At 59.5% G+C, this 19,262-nt stretch overlaps 2 protein-coding genes across 3 annotated transcripts in view; one reads left to right on the top strand and one right to left on the bottom strand.

Moving 5' to 3' along the window:
- Positions 1 to 2,303, top strand: part of DENND6B (DENN domain containing 6B) — a 38,318-nt gene extending 36,015 nt beyond the window's left edge. For both annotated transcript variants that reach the window (XM_054005928.1, XM_054005936.1), the window contains one exon: positions 280 to 2,303. In XM_054005928.1, coding sequence (XP_053861903.1) covers positions 280 to 402 — 123 coding nt within the window. In that variant the 3' untranslated portion in view covers positions 403 to 2,303. The remainder of the gene's footprint in view (positions 1 to 279) is intronic.
- A 1,773-nt stretch (positions 2,304 to 4,076) lies between these two features.
- LOC128823463 (transmembrane protein 116-like) lies at positions 4,077 to 19,205 on the bottom strand. The gene is made up of 12 exons (XM_054005777.1): positions 18,175 to 19,205; positions 16,186 to 16,229; positions 15,077 to 15,140; positions 13,789 to 13,929; positions 11,722 to 11,820; positions 10,861 to 10,916; positions 10,200 to 10,340; positions 9,575 to 9,617; positions 8,869 to 8,949; positions 7,678 to 7,831; positions 6,828 to 6,898; positions 4,077 to 5,100 (listed from the first exon to the last, which is right to left on the bottom strand). The coding sequence occupies exons 1-12, from the start codon at positions 18,223 to 18,225 to the stop codon at positions 4,945 to 4,947; spliced, it is 1,101 nt and encodes a 366-aa protein (XP_053861752.1). The 5' UTR covers positions 18,226 to 19,205; the 3' UTR covers positions 4,077 to 4,944.
- Between the last annotated feature and the right edge of the window lie 57 nt (positions 19,206 to 19,262).

Genomic DNA, 19,262 nt, shown 5'->3' with positions numbered 1-19,262 from the left:
TATTCCTGCTGCTCCTCTCTGCTGAACAGCATACAAAGCCAGCCAGGGAGGTGTGAGCTTCCCTTATATATGCTAGAAAAAGGACCCTACAGTCCTGCTCTTCTCAGCCCCACCCTTGGGTCTCAAACCATCTCCACAGGGGCATCACTGCTCAGGACCTTTATATCTTCCCAGGTAAGGGAGAGCCCATGGGGCTCCCTTAAGTTAATGGCACAAGCAGAAAGGGGATACTTGGAGTCTGTATTAAAAGTTCCCCCTCTTCTCTTTCCCTCCCCCCAGATCAGAGCCAGGTGCCATCACCTCCCTGTGAAGGAGGAAACGCTGCAGCGAGTGGGCCTTTACATTGAGACCATCATTGGTTCCCTGCCTGAGGATCTCCAGACTGTGCTGCATCACCACTGAGCCACCCAGCACCAGGACTCTGTGGGGAAGGGACTCCCCCATGCACAGCATCTCCTTCAGAGCTGCAGGGGGCTGCAGTCAGGTTTGAGGAAGAAACTTCTGCCCTGATCCAGCACCACACTGACCTGGATTCTGCCTGCCAGTGCGTGTGGGTTTGAGTCCTGAGCGTGGGGTGGAACTGGCGACGGGAAGGTGAACTGTTTCTGTGCACAATTGTTTACTGTCCGGTCCTGCTTTCCCGGAGGAGCTGGAGGAGGAGAGCTCTGTGTTGCCGTCAGTGAGGCAGAGGGAGGCAGCCAGGGTTCCAGTCCCTTATGGCAGGCTGTGTAGAACCAACACAGACATCCCCACCCTTGCCCTCATGCTAGGCCCGTTGATACGTACGTGTCCATCATGCCCACTTGTCATGGGCCCAGCTGTAGAGACAGGAACACTCTGTGTATGGGGTTTATGTACAGAGCCTGCAGGAGAAACCTGATGCTCTCGCTAATCTTGTGATTCCAGGCCCTTCACACAGGGGATGTGGAAAATCCACCACCATCCCTGTAACAGGCTGACCCATTGCTGGAGAGAGCAGTCGCTGGCCTAGTGAATTGTTAGTGGAGCTGAAGGCAGGATAAAGGGGAGCAGGAGAAGTGACTGCTGGAAGGAACGGACCTCTCCAGAGCAGTGTGTGTTAGACAGACTGGAGCTCTGAGCACACCTTGCTGGGGTGCTGGAGCTCTGGTAGTGTGTGAGAGCAGGTAGCAATCTGTCCAGAGAATGTCTAATGAGGTGCGTTTCTGTCCGACAGATTCTCAGCCCCCTTGCCCGTCAGGGAGGACACAGCACCACTGCTTACAGCTGCATTACCCTCACTAACGGGCGCTTGCACAGCACCGGCTCCCTTGTGGGTACAGAGCTTGGTGCATATATTTGTACTGCCAGTGAGATGCTCCCCTGTGCTTACTCGTCCTTACCCACAGCATCAGGGGACTCTGGTACTGCTGCCTCTGTTATTTCTGGGGGACTGGGGGGGGGGGGGGGGGGAAGGACTGCACGCACACGTAAGGGATGAATGAATGATGGGCTGGGTTTTCTACCAGTGCTAAAATGACTGACCGCAGCCTTCCCCCCTTTTCAGAGCAGTGTTTCTCCAGGTTCTCTGAGCGCTGGTTTAACTCACCCCCAGGGTTGCCCTCTGAGAGCCAGTACCAGGCCCTCGTGCTTCACCCTCTGCCACCCGGAGCGCTCTTGCCATGGAAAGTGTGTCCCGTGCTCAATGGGCCTTGGGGCAAACCAGGGCCCGCGCACTGCTTCCCCAAGGCAGAGGCCCTAGAGTGGAACTTCTTGCAGAGTAGGGATGGTCAGGGTGTCAGGCAGGACCTTGCACGAAGGCGTCCTGCGAGCTGTGTGTACAGGGAGTGGGGATGAGGGGTGCAGTGGTGGGGAGGACGAGGTGTTCTCTCTAGCAAGCTCTGCCCTCCATCGGGCTGTTTCTCATTTACACAGTAAAGCACAAAGGCTGGAACCCTTCCACCTGCTCTGGGGAATGGTTCCTTCCTCCCCCGCTACACACAGTCTAGAAGAAAGCAGTCGTCATGGTAGTGAGCGTTTGGCTGCAGCCCTGAGCCCTCCTTCACGGCTGCCCTGCCTCCTCCAGGCTCCCTGTGTGGAGAAGCAGGTGGGTGGGGTCCTCCCTGCAGTTAGTTACTCTGTAAAATGCTCCGTAGTGACAAAGCCCAGTCTGTATAGTGTATAGTCGCTGTAGAGATGTGTGCGCTAACTGTGCAGTGCCCACAGGAGGGACTTAAATCGCTCCTGTATAGTAGTACATGTTAGCTTAAAAAACGGCCTCTCGTCTTGGAGCCTCAGTGGGATGGGCTGAGCTTTGTTCTGAAAATAAACAGGCATTTTCTGCACGCTGTGCTTGGAGTAATAATAACCCCGGGTGCCAGCATGCTTGTCCTCTCCAGCTCGCCTCTTCTCGACGGTCAGCGTGACATTGACCAGGGGTACGGCGACGCCCAAAGAACCTGGGTTCTTCCCACTCCACGGAAGAGCAGCCTGGATTCTGGGCCTTCTCATGCTGCACGAGGTTGGATTGTGTCTCTGGCTCCTACAATTCATTGTGTCCTCCCTTGTCTTTCTCCTGAGGGCAGTGTGCGCACACTATTTTAACATTCTGCAGATTGTACTGGTCAAATAAGTGGGGAGCACAGGCCACTGGCTACACAGAGGTGGGATATCACTGTGCAGCCCACCCACGCAGCCACTCTCCTGGGGACCCAGACTCAGTAGTGAAGCTGTACTCAACCCTGACACAGCACAAGGACTGGGCCTGCCCCAGAAACAGCCCAGGGCCCTACCCCTCTATGCCAGGTGGGGGTAGGCAGGATCCGAGTGTGGAGGGATCCAGCTGTGGGTTCAGAGGGTTCTTGGTGGGCAGCTCAGTGGAGGATCTGGATGCACAGGGGCTTCTGGGTGCAGTGGTAATGAGACTCTGCATGGGGGTGAAGGTGGGTGGGGCTCAGTGGGACCGCGATCCATGTGCAGGTGGAGTGGGGCTCATCGGGGTGTTCTGTAGGGGGTGAAGAGGCTCAGGGTATGAGGGGGTTTGGTAGATAGGGGAGCAGCTCCCTGCACAGGGATCCCCCCCCGCAGCTGAGGAGCAATGGGTGCAGGAAGTGGGATGGGGGGTTACAGAGCTTCCTGCAGCCCGAGGAGCAGTCTGGGGGTGGATGCCGTGCAGGGGAAGAGGAAGTCCCATCCTCCCCAACCCAGCTGGGACTAGCAGCTGAGCCTGGCACAGGGTAGGAGCCACCAACCAGGTCTTCCCCAGTCCCGTCCCTGCCCCACAGTGATTTACCTCTCTGCCTGCTGCCCTGGGCATCCACAACATACTGCTGGGGAGGGTCACATGACCACTTTGGCTTCCCTTTTCTGCCCCATCAGAAAGTCACATTTTTCTGGGGGGTGGGGGGGGGGGAGCAAAGATATCAGGGTGGGGGATAGGAGACATAAATTCTGCACATGCACAGTGGTGCAGAATTCCCCCAGGAGTAATCGTGGCTGCTGTGCAGGTCCTAGGGGTTTGGGTGGAAATTAATGAAAGGGCGTTACAGCACATAGATAAATATTTGGGCAAAAGGGGGCTGGTTTGCTCTGTGGGTCAGGCCTGACTCATTCAAAGCCAGATGGGGCTGGAGAGTTCAGAGAGGTCACAGCTGCTCCAGCACCAGCCCTGGGGACAGGCAGGGCAGCTGTCTGCCTCTGCCTGTACGAACCAGCAGCTGTTGTTCAGTGGGGCACAATTTCAGCCCTTGGGAGCCAACAGCAACAGGGCCAAACACGAGACAGGGTTGGTCTGGCTTTTAACTAGCCGGGGGTGAGGGGGGTTAACGCTGACAAGTCTCGAGCTGAGTGCGCACAGGAGGGAGCAGGAGAGCTTCAACAGCTGTTAGCTGTATTCATTCTGGGACATTAGCCAAGAACCCCTTCATCCCTGGCCGAAAAGGGGGTGAGCTGCTCTTGGCTTGGGTTTTGTTTACCCAGGGGCAGGAAGGACAAGGAGTGGCTAAGCATCCGGCTTTGGGCCCTGTTGGGGCAACCGAGGTGCTCTGCCATCCAAAGCACTGAACACCTTACAGGTCGAGGAGCTGGGGGAGGTGATACAGGTGAGGCCAGCTTGGGAAGAAAGGGTTAAGGTTTTTTATTCTCAAGTGAGTAGAGACAGGGCTTGAGGGACAAGCAAACTCTACTGCCGCCTCGGGCCAGCCACAATTAAAATTCAATTGCCAGTAGTCTCTGCACCCCCGTTATCTCCTTTCATGTTTAAATTAATACAAGCTGTTCCCAAGCCATGAACACCCACACAGCTGGGTACAGTGCCTGGCACAGACAGGGTCCTGCTCCATGACGGGGGCTCTCGGCCCCACCGTAACTGGAATCAATCCATTGTGCAAGAGAATTGCTCCACAGAGCTTCTACTCTACATCCTATGGCCTTGTCCTAGTGAGAGCCACGGTTCCTTCAAGCTCCCTTCTGGCTCAGAGGCCTGCAGCAGCCCCAGGGTCCCCACGGGGGGGAGAGGAGGCTGTCCATCCCTCCCAGCCTTTTGCAGAAGCTACTTTAGAGATGAGGGAAGGACAGCAGTGTAGGTGGGAGGGAATTTAAGTAAGGCCTTGGCCTCTTCTCCCTTGCAGCCAGCATCAGCTCTGGGCCTTTAACTGCCCTTAAGCAAACCACAGTTGGTCACACAACAATTGCGAACGATGTTGCTGCTTTGGCTAACTTGCTTCCAGGAGCAGGTGTGGCTCTAATGCCGTGTTTCAAAGTTATTTCTCATGAGCCAGAAGGGTGGTGAAATCAGTGCAGGTCCCTGTGTTCCAGGAAGGCTGCCCCACAAAGTCAGTACAGGGCTGATTCCTCATTGCCTGGTGCACTGTCCAGGGGGAACAGCCCCCAGTGAGGAGAGAAGCTTTGTAGTGCTCCTCCGAAATGCCCAGCGACTGCTGCAGACGTGGGGCCCAGCGAGCAGCAGAGAACGATGCAGGCACTCTCCTAGCCCTCAACACCAAACGATTCGTCGTAGAAGGCTTTAAGGCCGGGGTAGTATCTCAAGGGGAGCGTCTCCCCCAGAGCCTCCTGGCGGAAGTTCTGCCGCAGCCAGCCGTAGACCAAACTGTGCAGGAGCCCTTGGAGGGACATGGTCAGGGCCTGCAAGAGAGGGAGAGCAGCGCTTTTAGCAACACCTCCTGCGACTGTGCCATTTCTGCACAGCAGGGCCATTGCCCTCTGCTCTGCAGGTCTCCATGTCCGGGGAGAGACGGGCAGCTCCTCTCCAAACACAGAATCGATGACAGAAAGTGGAAAGTTAGATGACTGCGTAACCAACTGACAAACAGACGAGCTTCCTCCTGCCACAGCCAGGATTCCAAGGAGAGCAAGACTGACGCGGCCTCCCACTGGCAGGTAGGGTTACCATTCGTCCGGATTCTCCCGGACATGTCCGGCTTTCTGAGTTAAAAATAGCGTCCGGGGAAATTTGTAAATGTCCGGGATTTCCCCCCCATGCAGAGCGGGGCACAGCTGACAGGGCAGCCGGCCGGATCCTGCCACTCACATGGGGCTCCGGCAGCCAGAGCCCCTCCTCCACTTCCCCCTCCGGCCGGGCTCTAGAGCTTCTCTCCTCCCCTCCTCTTCCCCCCCCCCCCGTCCTTCTCAGATCGCCACCTGCCGGGCTGTTCCATCGGCCTCCGGCAGCTCTCGAGCTCTTCCCTCCTCCTCCTCCTCCCCTGCTGCCCAGCGTGCTGCACAGTACGGTACGGGGGCCACGGGGTGGAGAAGGGGCAGGGGGGTTCTGGAGGGGGCAGTCAGGGGACAGGGAGTAAGGGGGGGTTGGATGGGTCGGGAGTTCTGGGGGGGCTGTCGGGGCAGGGGTCAAGGCAGGCAGGGAGCAGACGGGGTTGGATAGGACATGGGAGTCCCGGGGGTCCTGTTTGGGGGCAGGGGTGTGAATATGGGGTGGGGGTGTGGATAAGGGTCGGGGCAGTCAGGGGACAGGTAGGGTCCTAGGGAGGCAGTTAGGGTGGGGGGGTTCTCAGGAAGGGGCAGTCAGGGGACAAGGAGCAGGGAGGCTTAGATAGGGGGTGGGGTCCTAGGGGGCAGTTAGTGGCAGGGGTCCCAGGAGGGGGCAGTCAGGGGACAAGGAGTGGGGGGGGGTTGGGGGTTCTGAGGGGGGCAGTCAGGGGGTGGGAAGTGGGAGGGAGTGGATGGGGGCAGGGGCGGGGCTCCCCCCCCAGTGTTCTCTTTTTTGATTGTGGAAATATGGTAACCCTACTGGCAGGGTTAGCAAAAGACTTTCCATCAACAGCCAGGAGAAAAAGCTCTGCCTAGCTCTGGCAGCCAGGAGAGAGCAAAGGCGCCAAGCTGAGCTGGGCCCCGGAATCGCTCCCCTCGAGCCGGAGGCCTGTATTTCATAGGGCCATTTATTTACATTTTGGCAGCACCAGCAGAACTCATCCAGCCCTTGGACATGGTTTATTTCATTTCACTGTGCAGGGGCCACTGTGCTCTGTGCATGGGCCAGTGCCTGCCCCCTCCACCCACGCAGCCGTATTGCCTAGCAGAGAAGAACCTGCCTCATCAGCACCTGAGTGCTACACACGCACCCACCCACCCAGTGAATGCACAGGCACCACAGGAGCTGTAACAGAAGCAACGCCTGCTGTCTGCATGCTGTTTCACTTCCCTCCCTTTAGACTGGCCATTGATCATTCTGCACTCCCAGTACTTGTCTGGTGGTAGCATAGAGAGGTCCCCAGTCAGCGCCCCCATCATGCTAGGCACTGTGCAAAACTAATCCAAAGACAGTCCTTCCCCTAACAAGCTCACAATCTAAGGAGCGGCAGCACCGGCCTATCAGGCTATAGAGACTTCCTTACCACGGCAACATGAAGTGCAAAGATGGAGGTGGGCTTGATGCTGGTGAAGGAGAGGATGCTGAGCAGGAAGGCTGTGGACAGAAACAAAGGAATGTGCAGTCATGGCTTTATCCTGCTCGTCTCTCTTGCCCTTTACTTTTACACCTGCCTTTAACACGCAGCCCTGAGAGTGCTGCCACCTTTGCCCCTCCTGGCCAGGCCCTAAACCTCATCTGATGTTTGTCCAGCACCTTTCCCCTGAGGATGGGTCCCCCCATGATTTACCAGCGCTTCTGTACACACACAACTTCACTGCCCCTTCCAAAGTGGAAGCCAGGCAGCCTGCAGCGGGGAGAGGAAACATTGGCCTATCCTGCTCCTGGGCACCTGCACGAAAGATTAAGGGCTCTTTGGAAAGAGCCATACCCACTGAAATGTGTGGGATTCAACTGGTCTAGCGGGGGAGGAGGAGGAGCTGAGCCAACCCAGAAGGAATTGGAGTTCTGTGTTTCTAGGGCAGCCAGAGACTTCAAACCTGATGCTTAAAGCACAGAACATCTCCTCGGGCACTGAGGCCAGACCTGTAGGCCAGATCCTTCCACGTCTCCCCAGCCTGGCTCAGCCAGACCCAGGATCGCTGCTAGCACTGTTGCTAGAGCCAGCCTGACTCCTGCTCCTCAGCCTCTCCCTGAACACGTATCATTCTCGGCACAGGGATCTCATGGGGGACTGGAGAAAAGGCTGGGACCAAATGTTGGCCAGGGGTTGTGGGGGAGGCTGGGTGTTTGCACTTGATTGCACTGTGAAGGGATCATGGTGCACACAAAAGAGAGGACCAGTCATCAGTCTTGATCTAGTAGGAGCAACTCACCTGGTGTCCAGCAGATCAGGAAAACCAGCTGGAAGCAGCGAGAAATTTTGCACACGCTCTGGATGTTCCTGCTGGCGAAGCCGTCATTCTCCATGTTCAGAAACCGCGCCTCACTGTTCCTCCTGCACCAGAGCTTCACCCTGCAGTAGAGGAACTGCCAGAGACAGCGCCGTTCAACAGGCACACGCACACTCGCTCTCCCTCCCCCCGCGCCGTTCAACAGGCGCACGCACACTCGCTCTCCCTCGCACGCTGTTCAACAGGCGCACGCACACTCGCTCTCCCTCCCCGCGCGCTGTTCAACAGGCGCACGCACACTCGCTCTCCCTCCCCGCGCGCTGTTCAACAGGCGCACGCACACTCGCTCTCCCTCGCGCGCCGTTCAACAGGCGCACGCACACTCGCTCTCCCTCGCGCGCCGTTCAACAGGCGCACGCACACTCGCTCTCCCTCCCCGCGCGCCGTTCAACAGGCGCACGCACACTCGCTCTACTCCCCTGCTGCTCAACAGGTGCATGCACACTCGCTCTCCCCCCCGGCGCTGCTCAACAGGTGCACTCCCACTCGCTCTCCCTCGCGCGCTGTTCAACAGGCGCACGCACACTCGCTCTCCCTCCCCCCGCGCCGTTCAACAGGCGCACGCACACTCGCTCTCCCTCGCACGCTGTTCAACAGGCGCACGCACACTCGCTCTACTCCCCTGCTGCTCAACAGGTGCATGCACACTCGCTCTCCCTCCCCCCGCGCCGTTCAACAGGCGCACGCACACTCGCTCTCCCTCCCCGCGCGCTGTTCAACAGGCGCACGCACACTCGCTCTCCCTCCCCGCGCGCTGTTCAACAGGCGCACGCACACTCGCTCTCCCTCCCCGCGCGCTGTTCAACAGGCGCACGCACACTCGCTCTCCCTCCCCGCGCGCTGTTCAACAGGCGCACGCACACTCGCTCTCCCTCCCCCGACGCCGTTCAACAGGCGCATGCACACTCACTCTCCCTCGCACGCTGTTCAACAGGCGCACGCACACTCGCTCTACTCCCCTGCTGCTCAACAGGTGCATGCACACTCGCTCTCCCCCCCGGCGCTGCTCAACAGGCGCGCACACACTCGCTCTCCCCCCCGCGCTGTGGCTCTGGGCTGTGAGCCACAGGCCACTTGCTGAGACTCAAGGATATGACAAACTCATGTGCTCACTGTGCTGCAGCTGAGCACCAGCAGCAGGTACATGAAGAAGATGATTTTCATCTCCAGGCCAGTGTCCTTCCCCCCTGCGTACTGGGAGACACAGGAAAAGCGCGGTGAGGCGGCTGGCCCCTCCCCTGCCCGCAGCTCCTCCCCCACCCAGGCACCTTAGTTTACTGCTTGTGGTGGTGAGGCTGCAGGGAGTGGTGAGTACTCAGACCCGCACTGCTCTGGGGATACGTGATGTTAGTACCCAGGCCAGGCCAGGTGCTTTACAGAACAAACACACAGGTGGGCACCAGCTGAGCCCAGAGGTCCAGCCCAGCCTCTCTTAGAGTAGCAGAAATTTCCTTGCTGGGGCATTAGCCCTGGCCCCTTCCATCCACCCTGCCCTTTGCCCGTCATGCACCCTGATCCCCAGCTCAGCTCCATCTTCCCTTTATTCCCAGGTGGCAGCAGGGGCAGGGAGAGCTGCCCCATGGGTAGAAGGGTGGGGCGGACGGGAGGAGAAGCAATGTGTACTGGTCCCCACCTGCCCACCCATCCCAGCCCCCGCAGGAGGGTAACAGCCATGAGCAATGGTGCAAGTGGCTGGAAACGGGAGATTGGAGGACAGCTGCTGCCTGGGAGAGCTTTTGAGCCAGGCTAAGGCTTTCTGGCCCCTGGGCACTGCTCAAGAAAAGGGCGGTGGAGGAAGCAGAGGCCGGGGAGCTCTGACCTTATCGCAGACGTCCTGGGAGCGGTGGATGAGGATCAGGCAGCTGAAAGAACATTGCTGTGTAAGTGGAGCTGGCTCCCAGCACTTTATTTCGGCACGTTCCCTCGGGAAGGGGGAGCTCCCATCATGGCGGTGTGGTCTGTCTGGCAAGGCCATGCCCCAGAGCGCAGGGCCTTGTTCAGGGCACCTCTCTCCAGGGCACGAGCGAATGCTGGCAGGAGCCGAGTTCAGTGACAGGCTCCAGCAGCGGGCACGGCTGGGGCAGCTTTTCAGGATCCAGCTGTCACTGCAGCTGCAGTTCTGCAGCACCAGGGGAGTTGGGCACCCTGCACTGAGCCCGGCTGCCGGGCCCCGCCCCACCTGGCTGCGGGATGGGACTCGGAGAGCTGCATTCACTGGCGGGGCAGGACTCGGAGCTAGTGTCACAACCCTGGGCGCAGGATCATTATGGACTGGGCCTGTTCCCTCCTGCACAGACCCGGGAGTAACGGTCCTGGCCCCAGCGAGCACGGTCTGGTTCAGAACAAGAGGCAGCCGAAGGCTCTGTGGGGCCTTCCCGAGGGAGGCTCAGGCCGCTGGAAGGGAGAAGGGGCCGGCGGCTGCTGCGAATGGACCGAAGCGCTACCTGGAGCAGTACAGGCTGTCGGCCCCTCGGGAGTGGTTGGCCGTACGGGGCCGGACGGGTTCGATGGACATGGGAGCGATGTCTCTCACCGACGCGCCTCTCAACAGCAGCTGGCCCAGGAAAGTGAGGGCGGGGAGCAGCCTTGGCAGAGACAGACGGGGAGGCGGAAGGAAGAGCGTGAGAGGCTGGGCACGCGGCGGGGAGTCACCCCATGCACTGGGAAGGCTGTGCCTGCCCCTGGATTGCAAAGGCGGCGGCACACCCCAGCTGGGGCTCCCAGGGCAGCACGTCTGACCCCGCATTAGAGATGGGGACCCTGAGGCCCAGAGAGCTGCGGTTACTAGTCAGACTGGGGCTGCGTTATGCTGTCGCTTCCCCCAGGCCAGGCTGCACAGCCGAGCGGAGCCAGGAGGGGATGCAGGACGCCCTAGCCTGGAGCTGCGAGCCAGGACAGACGCTGCCTCCCCTAAGCAGGTGATGCTGGCCAGAGCCAGACAGCGCAGGCAGGTGTCACGCAGGCTCTGCGGCTGCACCGCGCTGGTCACCGCTCACAAGAGCCCTGGCACGCCAGCCGCAGGGCTCTTGTGAGGGGGCCCCAGGGCAAGCAGCTTTGTACCAATCCAAACCCACAAGTCAAAGAAGCCCAGCGGGCAGCACCTACCAGGCCAGGACGTAGGGCAGGCAGTGCTGTGCCCTCTCCGTGCACCTGCGCCTCTCCTGCAGCGGAGAAGAGCTGGGTCAGAAAGGGCCGCAGCCTCGCCGCAGGGCTAGAGACGGGGTCTGGATACGGAAATTGGAGCGTTTGGCACTGAGCTGGGTCCAGAGACGTGGCCCATTGTCCCGTGGGACTCACAGGAATGTGCAGCCCTGAACAGTGGCATTAAAACCATGTAGGAGGGGACGGGACCACCTGGGGTCCCAAAAGCTGCTGCTCTGCACTTGCGTGGGTGCGTCTCTGAACCACTCCCTCAGGCTGACCATTCTCAGAGCAGCCCGGGCCCCCATGGGCCACCAGAGGGCTAGCCGGGGGGCCGGGGACCGTGCCCGGGGATGTGGGCATCACATCACAATACACACATGGTAGAACAGGGAACGGGCTGCCCCAGGCACCCTCTTGCCACCCTTAGCGTCCCATTGACACAACACCCACTACTAGCCAGGGCGCCAGCTAGAGAACACCGAGACCTACTCGCTGCTGATCAACCTGGCTAGGAACTTGTGCCCATCCTGCTCCCTTTCCTCCCCTACCAAGGTGTGGGTGAGTGACCACAGCACCATCCCCCAATCTCCTCGGGCCAGGGCCAGCGGCTGGCAGGTCTGAGGGATGCTCACGGCATGGCCTGTCCCTGTCTGGAGGCATGTGGTGTAACTCTCCCTCCCGTCTGTCTCTCTGGTCCCCCTGTGGTGTCTGTCTGCCACCAGCAGCTCCATCTGGCCCCTGGCCTGGTTGTGCCCGGTGGGAGAGAAGGACCGCCTCAGACATTACAGCAGGATGGGGGAGGAAGGCCTGGTCAGCCCCTACCTGCAGAGCTGTCACGTGCGTCACTCTCCAGCCATGGATGGTGCGGTTCACCTCGTACGCGTAGACAATGACCATCAGGAAGGAGATCGCGTAGAACATCTGAGCAAGATAGAAACTGAGGGTCACACCCAGCAACAATCCCACCTGCAGGCTTCTTGGGGGAGCCAGGAGCCCTGCTGGGCCCCCGTTCCCACTAGCCTTTCCTGCCTTCCCCATGCCCAGGGTCCTGGTATCAGCGCTGCTCCCAGGAACCTCAGGGGGGTTGGGCATTGTCCAGTCTGGTAACGACACCACCACAGCTCCGGGGGGCTGGGGAGGAACCAGCACCTGGGCACGAACCTCGCCCCCCGCCCCCCTCCACCCCACATCCATCCCCGCAAAGGCTCAGGCCCCTGACTGGGGCCTCCCTCCTGGCTTTCTAGCCGTGCTGCATAGCAGGGCCTGATGGCGGCCATCTCAGCTGACACACATGGATTTGAACCGGGACCATCCGGAACTGAGCGCATGAGTCGCCGCAGCCCAACCTCACCAGCCAGGCTCTGTAGTGGGACCCGTGATGGGTTCCCACCCAGCACGGCCACATGACACGCTGACAAGCGGGTTCCACACGCTCCCGGTAGCGGAGCTGGACAGGGGCAGGCCATGGCACAGAACAGTCCTGCGGTAGCCAAGAGGCTCAGCCACTCAGTGGTCCCTGGCTCCTCTAAGAGCCCATGACCATGTACCCCAGGCACATGTCCCCCCACCCCACAGGATCCATTTGAGCTCAGGCTTAGCACTCACCACGGGCTCCAAAACCACGGTTCTTCCCCCTGAGCTACGGGAGCCGGTGGCTATCACCCCGATGCAAAGGGCAGCAGGTGTCCCATGTCCAGGGCCAGCTCCAGGCACCAGCGCAGCAAGCAGGTGCTTGGGGCGGCCAAGGGGAGGGGCGGCATGTTGGGCTTTTCGGGGGAGGGTCCCTCATTCCTTCTTAGAGGGGAGCACCTGCCGCCGAAGAAGAAAGCGGCGCAGTGGAGCTGCTGCCGATCCGATTGTGGCTTTTTTTTTTTCTTTTTTCCGCCGCTTGGGGCAGCAAAAACCCTGGAGCCGGCCCTGCCCACGTCTGGACTGTAGTAACCCATATGCGACCGTGTCTCCTGAAATCTGAATTGAGCCATTGGCTCAAACTGGCTTGGAAAAGACAGGGTCACGGGGAGTCAAAACTGTCTGGAAGACCTTCAACCCCGGGCGAGCAGAGCAGGCTGGCCCCTTTGAGAGCAGGCCTCATCAGTCGCCGTTACTGGGGCCGGCCTGCTCAGGCATTTAGGGTGGCTTTGGGTCCCAGGGGGATCCTGTGGCTGGCATGCCAGGGCTCTCTGAAGAGCTGAATAGGACTCAAACCCAGAGGCCCTGCAGGCAGGTGGAGTAGGCGAGAGTGAGCGAGGGGCTGGCTGCCAGGGAAGGCAGGACACGCCGCACAGGAGGGGCTGTGGAAGAGGCCCAGGACTGAGGGTAAAGTAGCAGGAGAAAGTGGCTGGGGCAGCGTGGGGCGGGTAGGGGCTGGAAGCCCAGGGCTGGTTCTGGTTTAGGCGCCCCAGGCCAGTGTTGTCAACAGAGGCGGAAGGAAACCCCACTTCCACTGGCATCACCAGGGGAGGGCTCTGGAGCCATCAAGCCCAGGGAGGGAGCAGAGCTGCATCACCCTGGGGTGCTGGCATGAGCGCTCCACCTGGGGCGGGTGAAGGGCCTAGGTGTGGCACCATCTCCCCCGGGCAGGGGTTGAATCTCCATCCTTGTGACCCCAACCCGGGAACAATCCTGGATTGGCCCCTGCAAGTGGGGCCTGTGAGGGCTCTGATGTTCCCAGAGTGGAGGGCACAGCCCAGCACACCACATGCAGAGGCAGCATGACACACCCACCCCAGAGCTCATCCGCCCTAACAGTTACAATCTGCAGCTACACCAGGGGACGCGGCTTCTAGAGAAACAGCGGCAGCAACGACTTCTGAGCGGGGCACAATCGTCACCAGCCCCAGCCCGCACATCAATCCCCGTGCAATCGCACCCCCCTGCCCCCATGCTCACCATGGCCAGCATCAGGCCGTAGGGGCAGAACTCGTAAGCCAGGACAAAGCGCTGGGCTGGAAGGAGCTGGATGGCAGCCGTGATGATCAGCACCAAGGCAGCCAGGAAGTCTGCCAGGGACAGCAGGAAGAGGGGGCGCAGCTGTGGGGAAAGCAACAAGGTTAGTTAGGGACGATGCTGCCAGCAGGGAGCAGCCCCTTTTCCCTGCCCCCCTCTGGTACACACCTGCCTCCCTCCCTCCCCAGCACCTATCAGTCTCCTTTGCTCTGCATGGTGTGTGGCCCAGAGCTCCTCTGCCCTCCCCCGAAGGTGATGCCCTCCTGGTCTGGGAAGAGAGCTGGGGCACCCGGAGCCCAGAGACGGAGGCAGGGCCCGGAGGGGTGGGTGGGTGTGCGTGTGCGCGCACTGAAGGAGCAGGGTCAGAAAGGAGCCTCTTTGGAAACAGTGAGCGGAGGTTTGCTGCCGCGTCTCTGCGCCCGTCTGACGGTGAGGGAGGCACCTCACCAAGAGGCTGCCCCATCTGACTCTGACTCCGCGCTACCTGCCCTCTCCAGGGGATCCGTGGCCTCTCTGCGGCCCACGGCCATCCAATAGCTCAACCACAGAAATGCTGCTGTCGAGCGAGAGGAGGCACCTCAAACATGGCTGCTCCTGCGTGAGCCTCCGCACAGCTCAGCCCTGCCTCCTCCCATGTCCCCTCTGCCGCCAGTACACGCAACACGCTTCCCAACACCCCGTCTCCTCCCACTTGTGCCCTCTTCCTCGTGCTACCCCTGTGCCTGGAGGGGGGGGGACAGGCCAAGGAGAGCTGGTAGGAATTAGGTGCTGCCGCCAGGCCGCAATTCCAGCAACCAACGAGCACTCAAAGCATACGAGGCTCTTGCTGGGCTAACCAAGCCCTGGGGCAGGCCGCCCCACTCCTCCTTTCCCTGCCCCAAACGGACTGGGCCGTCACTGATCTCTCAAGACTGTCCTTAGACGCAGCCGCCTAACCGAGTCCCATGCAGAGATCCGTCAGACCAGCTTCTGCCTGGTGTCAGGGGCTCTGAAAACCCCATGAATTATGGGGTTTTCCCCATGACCCGCAGCTGCTCCAGCTAAACACCAGGAAACACAGAACTAAAGAAATGCGTATTCCAGGGTTGGCCAGGGCCGCGGTGAACTGGCCACGGGATTAGGATGGACTATTATGGGGCAGGATTAAAAACCCTTGGGCATGAACTGCCCCATGAGATTGCACACTCTCCACTTCTCTAAAAATCCAGGGAGTCTCGAGTCTGTAACAGACCTGGCTGTGGAAGCATCTCCTCCTGAGGGTGGATACAGCAAGGACCGAGCCGCTGCCGACGAGACTGAAATGAAAATACAGCCAACGGTTAGTCTCCGCCGCGGCGTCCATCGATTAGTCTGCACACAGCACAGCTAACATCCCCTTGGGCCTGGGCTCAGACACAGGTCTGGGTCTTGGGGAGGTCCCCACATTGCACCCACTCTCCCAGCTGGGATATCTGAAGTGCAAGGCACTCATGTGAGTTACCAGCAGCTGGTTTCCGAGCTGGGAACAGGATCAGAGTCCAGAACCCTCCTGCCTCCCAGCCCGTAATGTCCCAACCTCTCTCCATCCTGGTCACCCTGGGGGGGCTGGAGTCCAGGTGCCAGCGCTCCCTGCTGCAGTGGGGCTCACGCTGGTTCCTAGACTGCAGAGAGAGAAGAGCCACGGGACAGTGGGGATTGGAAAGGAGCTGGCATGTGGCAATGGACAAGCACTGAGGGGGATGGCTTCCTGCTGGACTGCTGCCTCCTGCTGGTGGATTCATGCACCAGCAACCTTGTCACAAGCCCCGCTGTAGGCTGCTCACTTCATCTCCACAGTGGAGATGACCATTGGTGGCTTCCAGAGAGAGGGGCCCTGGGATGTTGGGGGACGTGGTGGTCTCCAGAAGGAAAGGTAGATTCCACAGTCCCCTCCCGCTGTGGACAAGACTGGACAGGATGAGGGGGAAAACCCTGGGGCTGAGGATAATGCATCCCAAATGACCTTTGCAAGCTGGATGCAGGAGCACGCAGGGTCTGCCCTGGCGGTACCCTGCTGTCAGACCCCAGACGTATCACTATGGCTTGGGACCTGCACAAGCACTGCCTGGCTACCTGAGAGCACCCCCAGAACCTGGCTCCGTCCTGCATGCGTCCCTAGTGTAGGGATAAGAGCAGAGGCCTCGATGACACAGATATCAGAGCTCTTACATTATCTTCCTATAGAAGGGGGGCAGCAGCCAGCGTGGGGGCTACCAGGGGAAAGAGCTTGGCAAGTGGCCATGAGCAAAGTGCATCCACATTGGCCCCTGCCTATCCTGACCCCAGCTGGTCTTGGGACAGGCCTCAGGTAAACGGACCCACCTCAGAGATAAGGCTGCCAGGTAGACGTGTGTCAGCACAAAGATCTAAAAGGAGAAAGGGAGATGACGGCGGGTTAATCACGAGTCCCGTGGCTTTGATTCAATTCCTCCCTGGTGCAAGCCGAGGCTCTGCCCTCCACTGCTCAGTGAGCACCCCTCCTGCGCCTGGCAGCAGCGCCTCGCTGCCCGAGGCCCCTCACCCTCCCAGCCAGGTCACCAGCAGGGAACTTGCCCCAGCTGTTTGTCAGTGGAACAGAGCAAGACATTGAACCCTGGGCAGGCTCCATTCCACTCGGCAGTGTAAACAGCCAGAGATAGGGAAGCGGGGGGTGGGGAGGCAGGGGCTCGAACTTCCAGCAGGGACACACTAGAAAATAGGCAGAAAAGACCCCGGTTTAACATTGCAAGCACGGAGCAGTGTGTGTTCCAAGCTGCGTGCAAAGAGCCCATGCGGGGGCATGCATTGCTGCGGGCGAGGACGCTCACAGTGGAGCAGCAGGCTTGCAATGCTGCCAGGGAGCTCGCTAAAGGGGTTTGATAGAAAATGGGTTTTCAGACAGAATTAAGAAAAACGGGTCTGGTTGGGTGGGTAGAACAGATTCCCCTCCCCCCCCCCCCAGTAAAGCCTCGAGTTCTTGGCTTTAAAATACACCTGCTGGTTTGGGGCGGGGGAGAGGTCATTGGTTTTGTTGGGGGGTTTGTTTTGTTTTACACTGAAACTGGCTTAGAAAACAAGGCTTTTGTAGGGTTGTTTTTTTAAATCTGGCTCTCACACAAGGCATCATTTGGTATTTTTCAACCAGCTCCAGGAGCAGCTTGGGAGAACCCTGGCGACTTCTCCCAGCCTCTCCTTGGGCAGCAGCGGAGCAGGACGAGATCGTATTGGTGCCTGATGCTCTGCCGTTAACAGCAGGCCTGGGAAAACCATCTGATGATCCTGGGCTGTGCTAGTCTCCCAGCACAGGGCCAGAATAGGGAACAATCTGCCCTGGCCTCCGGAGCTTGGCCAGAGAAGGTCTTTACCCTCTGCAATCACGGTGTGCGCCTGAGGAGGTGGTGGTGACTTGGCTCTGGTACCCTGTCCTACCGGTATTCTCGGTGGGGTTTCCCCAGCTTCTGCCAGGCTAGCTCAGAACAGCACAAAGCGGGAGAGAGAGAGGAGCAAAACTTGCTTGATTTCTCCCTTCAGTGTCTCTGGGAGACCAGCAAGAACTCTTGCTCTGGAGTTTGCTCCCCCCTATTCCCAGACCGGGGTGCAGCCCCCCTTCCCCTGCTCACAGGGGACATGGCTGATTGCTGTAAGGTGAGGAGCAGCCCCGCTTTAGCCTCAGCCCATGGGATGCCCTCCTGCCAGCATCGCTGAGTCACGCAGAATCCTTTCCCTCTGCCTCTTGTGGGTCACAGCAGCCTGGGAACGGGGAGTTCCCGAGAGCCGCTTCTGGCTACATCGCCTCCCTGAAACGCTGTGTCTGGCATGGTGTGGCCCCCCGAACAGTACAGCTTTCCCCCCGTTACAGATGGAGAGAAAATGAGCCATGACGGGACAGATGGGGTTGAATGACTCAGACAGAGAGAGACAGGCCATCCTACAGCTCATTCAGAGGATAGAGCGACTAAATCCTGGTAAGAAAGAGCTAGATTGACAGGCACAGAGCAGAAGCTACAGCCTCTGACAAATGCAGCTCAGTTCCAGAGAGGAAACACAATTCATCATCTTCCGCACAGCACGGGCGGGAGCCCTACAGCATGCACTTTGCAGCTGGGAAATACATCAGCTGCACCTCCCTGCAGGCGGTCAGTTCTCGCGTGGATCCAGGAGTGCCCCCGAGCCCATCTATGCTGGACATACCGTTCAGTGCATGAGGAGGTGACCTGCTGGTTTCCACTGAGCTGGTGAGCGTGGCGACACGGGCTCTGAAGGGCACCTTTGCAGAGCCCATGTCATTTTCTGGGGTCTCTACAGCCCTGGTTCGCGCACGTGGGTTGGTACCTTGTCGTTGGACAGCGCTGACGCGCTGTTCCCTTGACTCGTCACCTCCATGCCGGCTGGAGCCTCTTCTGTTGATTCCAGAGCAAAAAGCCGCCCAGCTCCTCCTCCTGGGCTGGGCTCCTGCAGGCGGTGGTGGCGCTCAGCACCCGGGAGCCTCTCTCCCTCGCAGGTTGCTGCTGACTGAACTGCTGCTGTAACCTTTGCTTGTTTGGTTTGTTCCACACCCCTGTCCCGGGGAGGGGGTAGCAGCCTGGAGAGCGTGCCTGGAGCAACCCGCCCAGCCAGCCTTCCACTATCTCACAAAGGGGCCGAGGCAGAAGCCTTCCCTTGATGCCCAGCAGCTTCCCAGAGCACCCTGAAGCCACCATGGCTGGATCGAGGTGGGGATTAGATACCCGGTCCACAGGGATTGCAAGAGGGGACAAGTCACCTCTCTCTCTGCATGTCGCATCACCCCAGACCCATCCCCACATCATCACCCAGGGAGGGGGTGGGGCTGACATAACTCACAGCTGAGGGGCCAGGCAGGAACGTTGCCAAAAACCAACAACCCCTAAGACGGTGTAAAAGGTGCAAAATTCAACACTAGCCGCCCCCTCCCCTGCTTCCTTTCACTCACACCTTCACTGAGCAGGCACCTCACAGCCGCTCGGCCCAATGCGTGGGTGCACGGCTTACATCACCTCTCCCAACCGCTCTGAATTTAACCCATTGTTTCAGTGCCACTCAACTTCCCCTGCTCGGGTGACAACACCGTCACATACAGCGCTTTACAGTTGGCGCCCCACTTCCCCGACGTGGGCGAACATGATCTCCATGCTACAGCAGGGGGAAACTAAGGCCTAGAGTGAGGAAGGGAGTCTCCGAGCCAGGAATGCCAGCTCCCGGCCCCGAGCCACAGGATGCCATGCTGCCTTCAGCGATGGTTTCATTGGCTCCTCGTGGGCGCAGCCATAGCTGTGAGTAGGAACAGTGTGTGCAGGCTGAGTGAACACAGCCCAGTCTTTCCAACACAGCTTTTTGTTGCCAGTAGAATCAGTCTGAACATGACTGAAACTAGACCAGTCGGAGGAGGGCAGCTGAGAGAA

This window comes from Malaclemys terrapin, chromosome 1 (genome assembly GCF_027887155.1).
Source record: "Malaclemys terrapin pileata isolate rMalTer1 chromosome 1, rMalTer1.hap1, whole genome shotgun sequence".
In the NCBI taxonomy this organism is placed as follows: Eukaryota; Metazoa; Chordata; order Testudines; family Emydidae; genus Malaclemys; species Malaclemys terrapin.
The sequence above is the reverse complement of the archived record's forward strand: the minus strand, read 5'-3'. Positions and strand labels throughout refer to the sequence as shown.

What these genes read in the sequence shown, in the direction of transcription:
- LOC128823463 (XM_054005777.1), bottom strand. Translation starts at nt 18,225, where the DNA reads ATGGAGGTGACGAGTCAAGGGAACAGCGCGTCAGCGCTGTCCAACGAC. An exon ending in CGCACGTGACAGCTCTGCAG is followed by an intron (nt 10,917 to 11,721) that starts GTAGGGGCTGAC and finishes TCTCCGCTGCAG; the next exon opens with GAGAGGCGCAGGTGCACGGA. An exon ending in TTGCACTTCATGTTGCCGTG is followed by an intron (nt 5,101 to 6,827) that starts GTAAGGAAGTCT and finishes CCTCTCTTGCAG; the next exon opens with GCCCTGACCATGTCCCTCCA.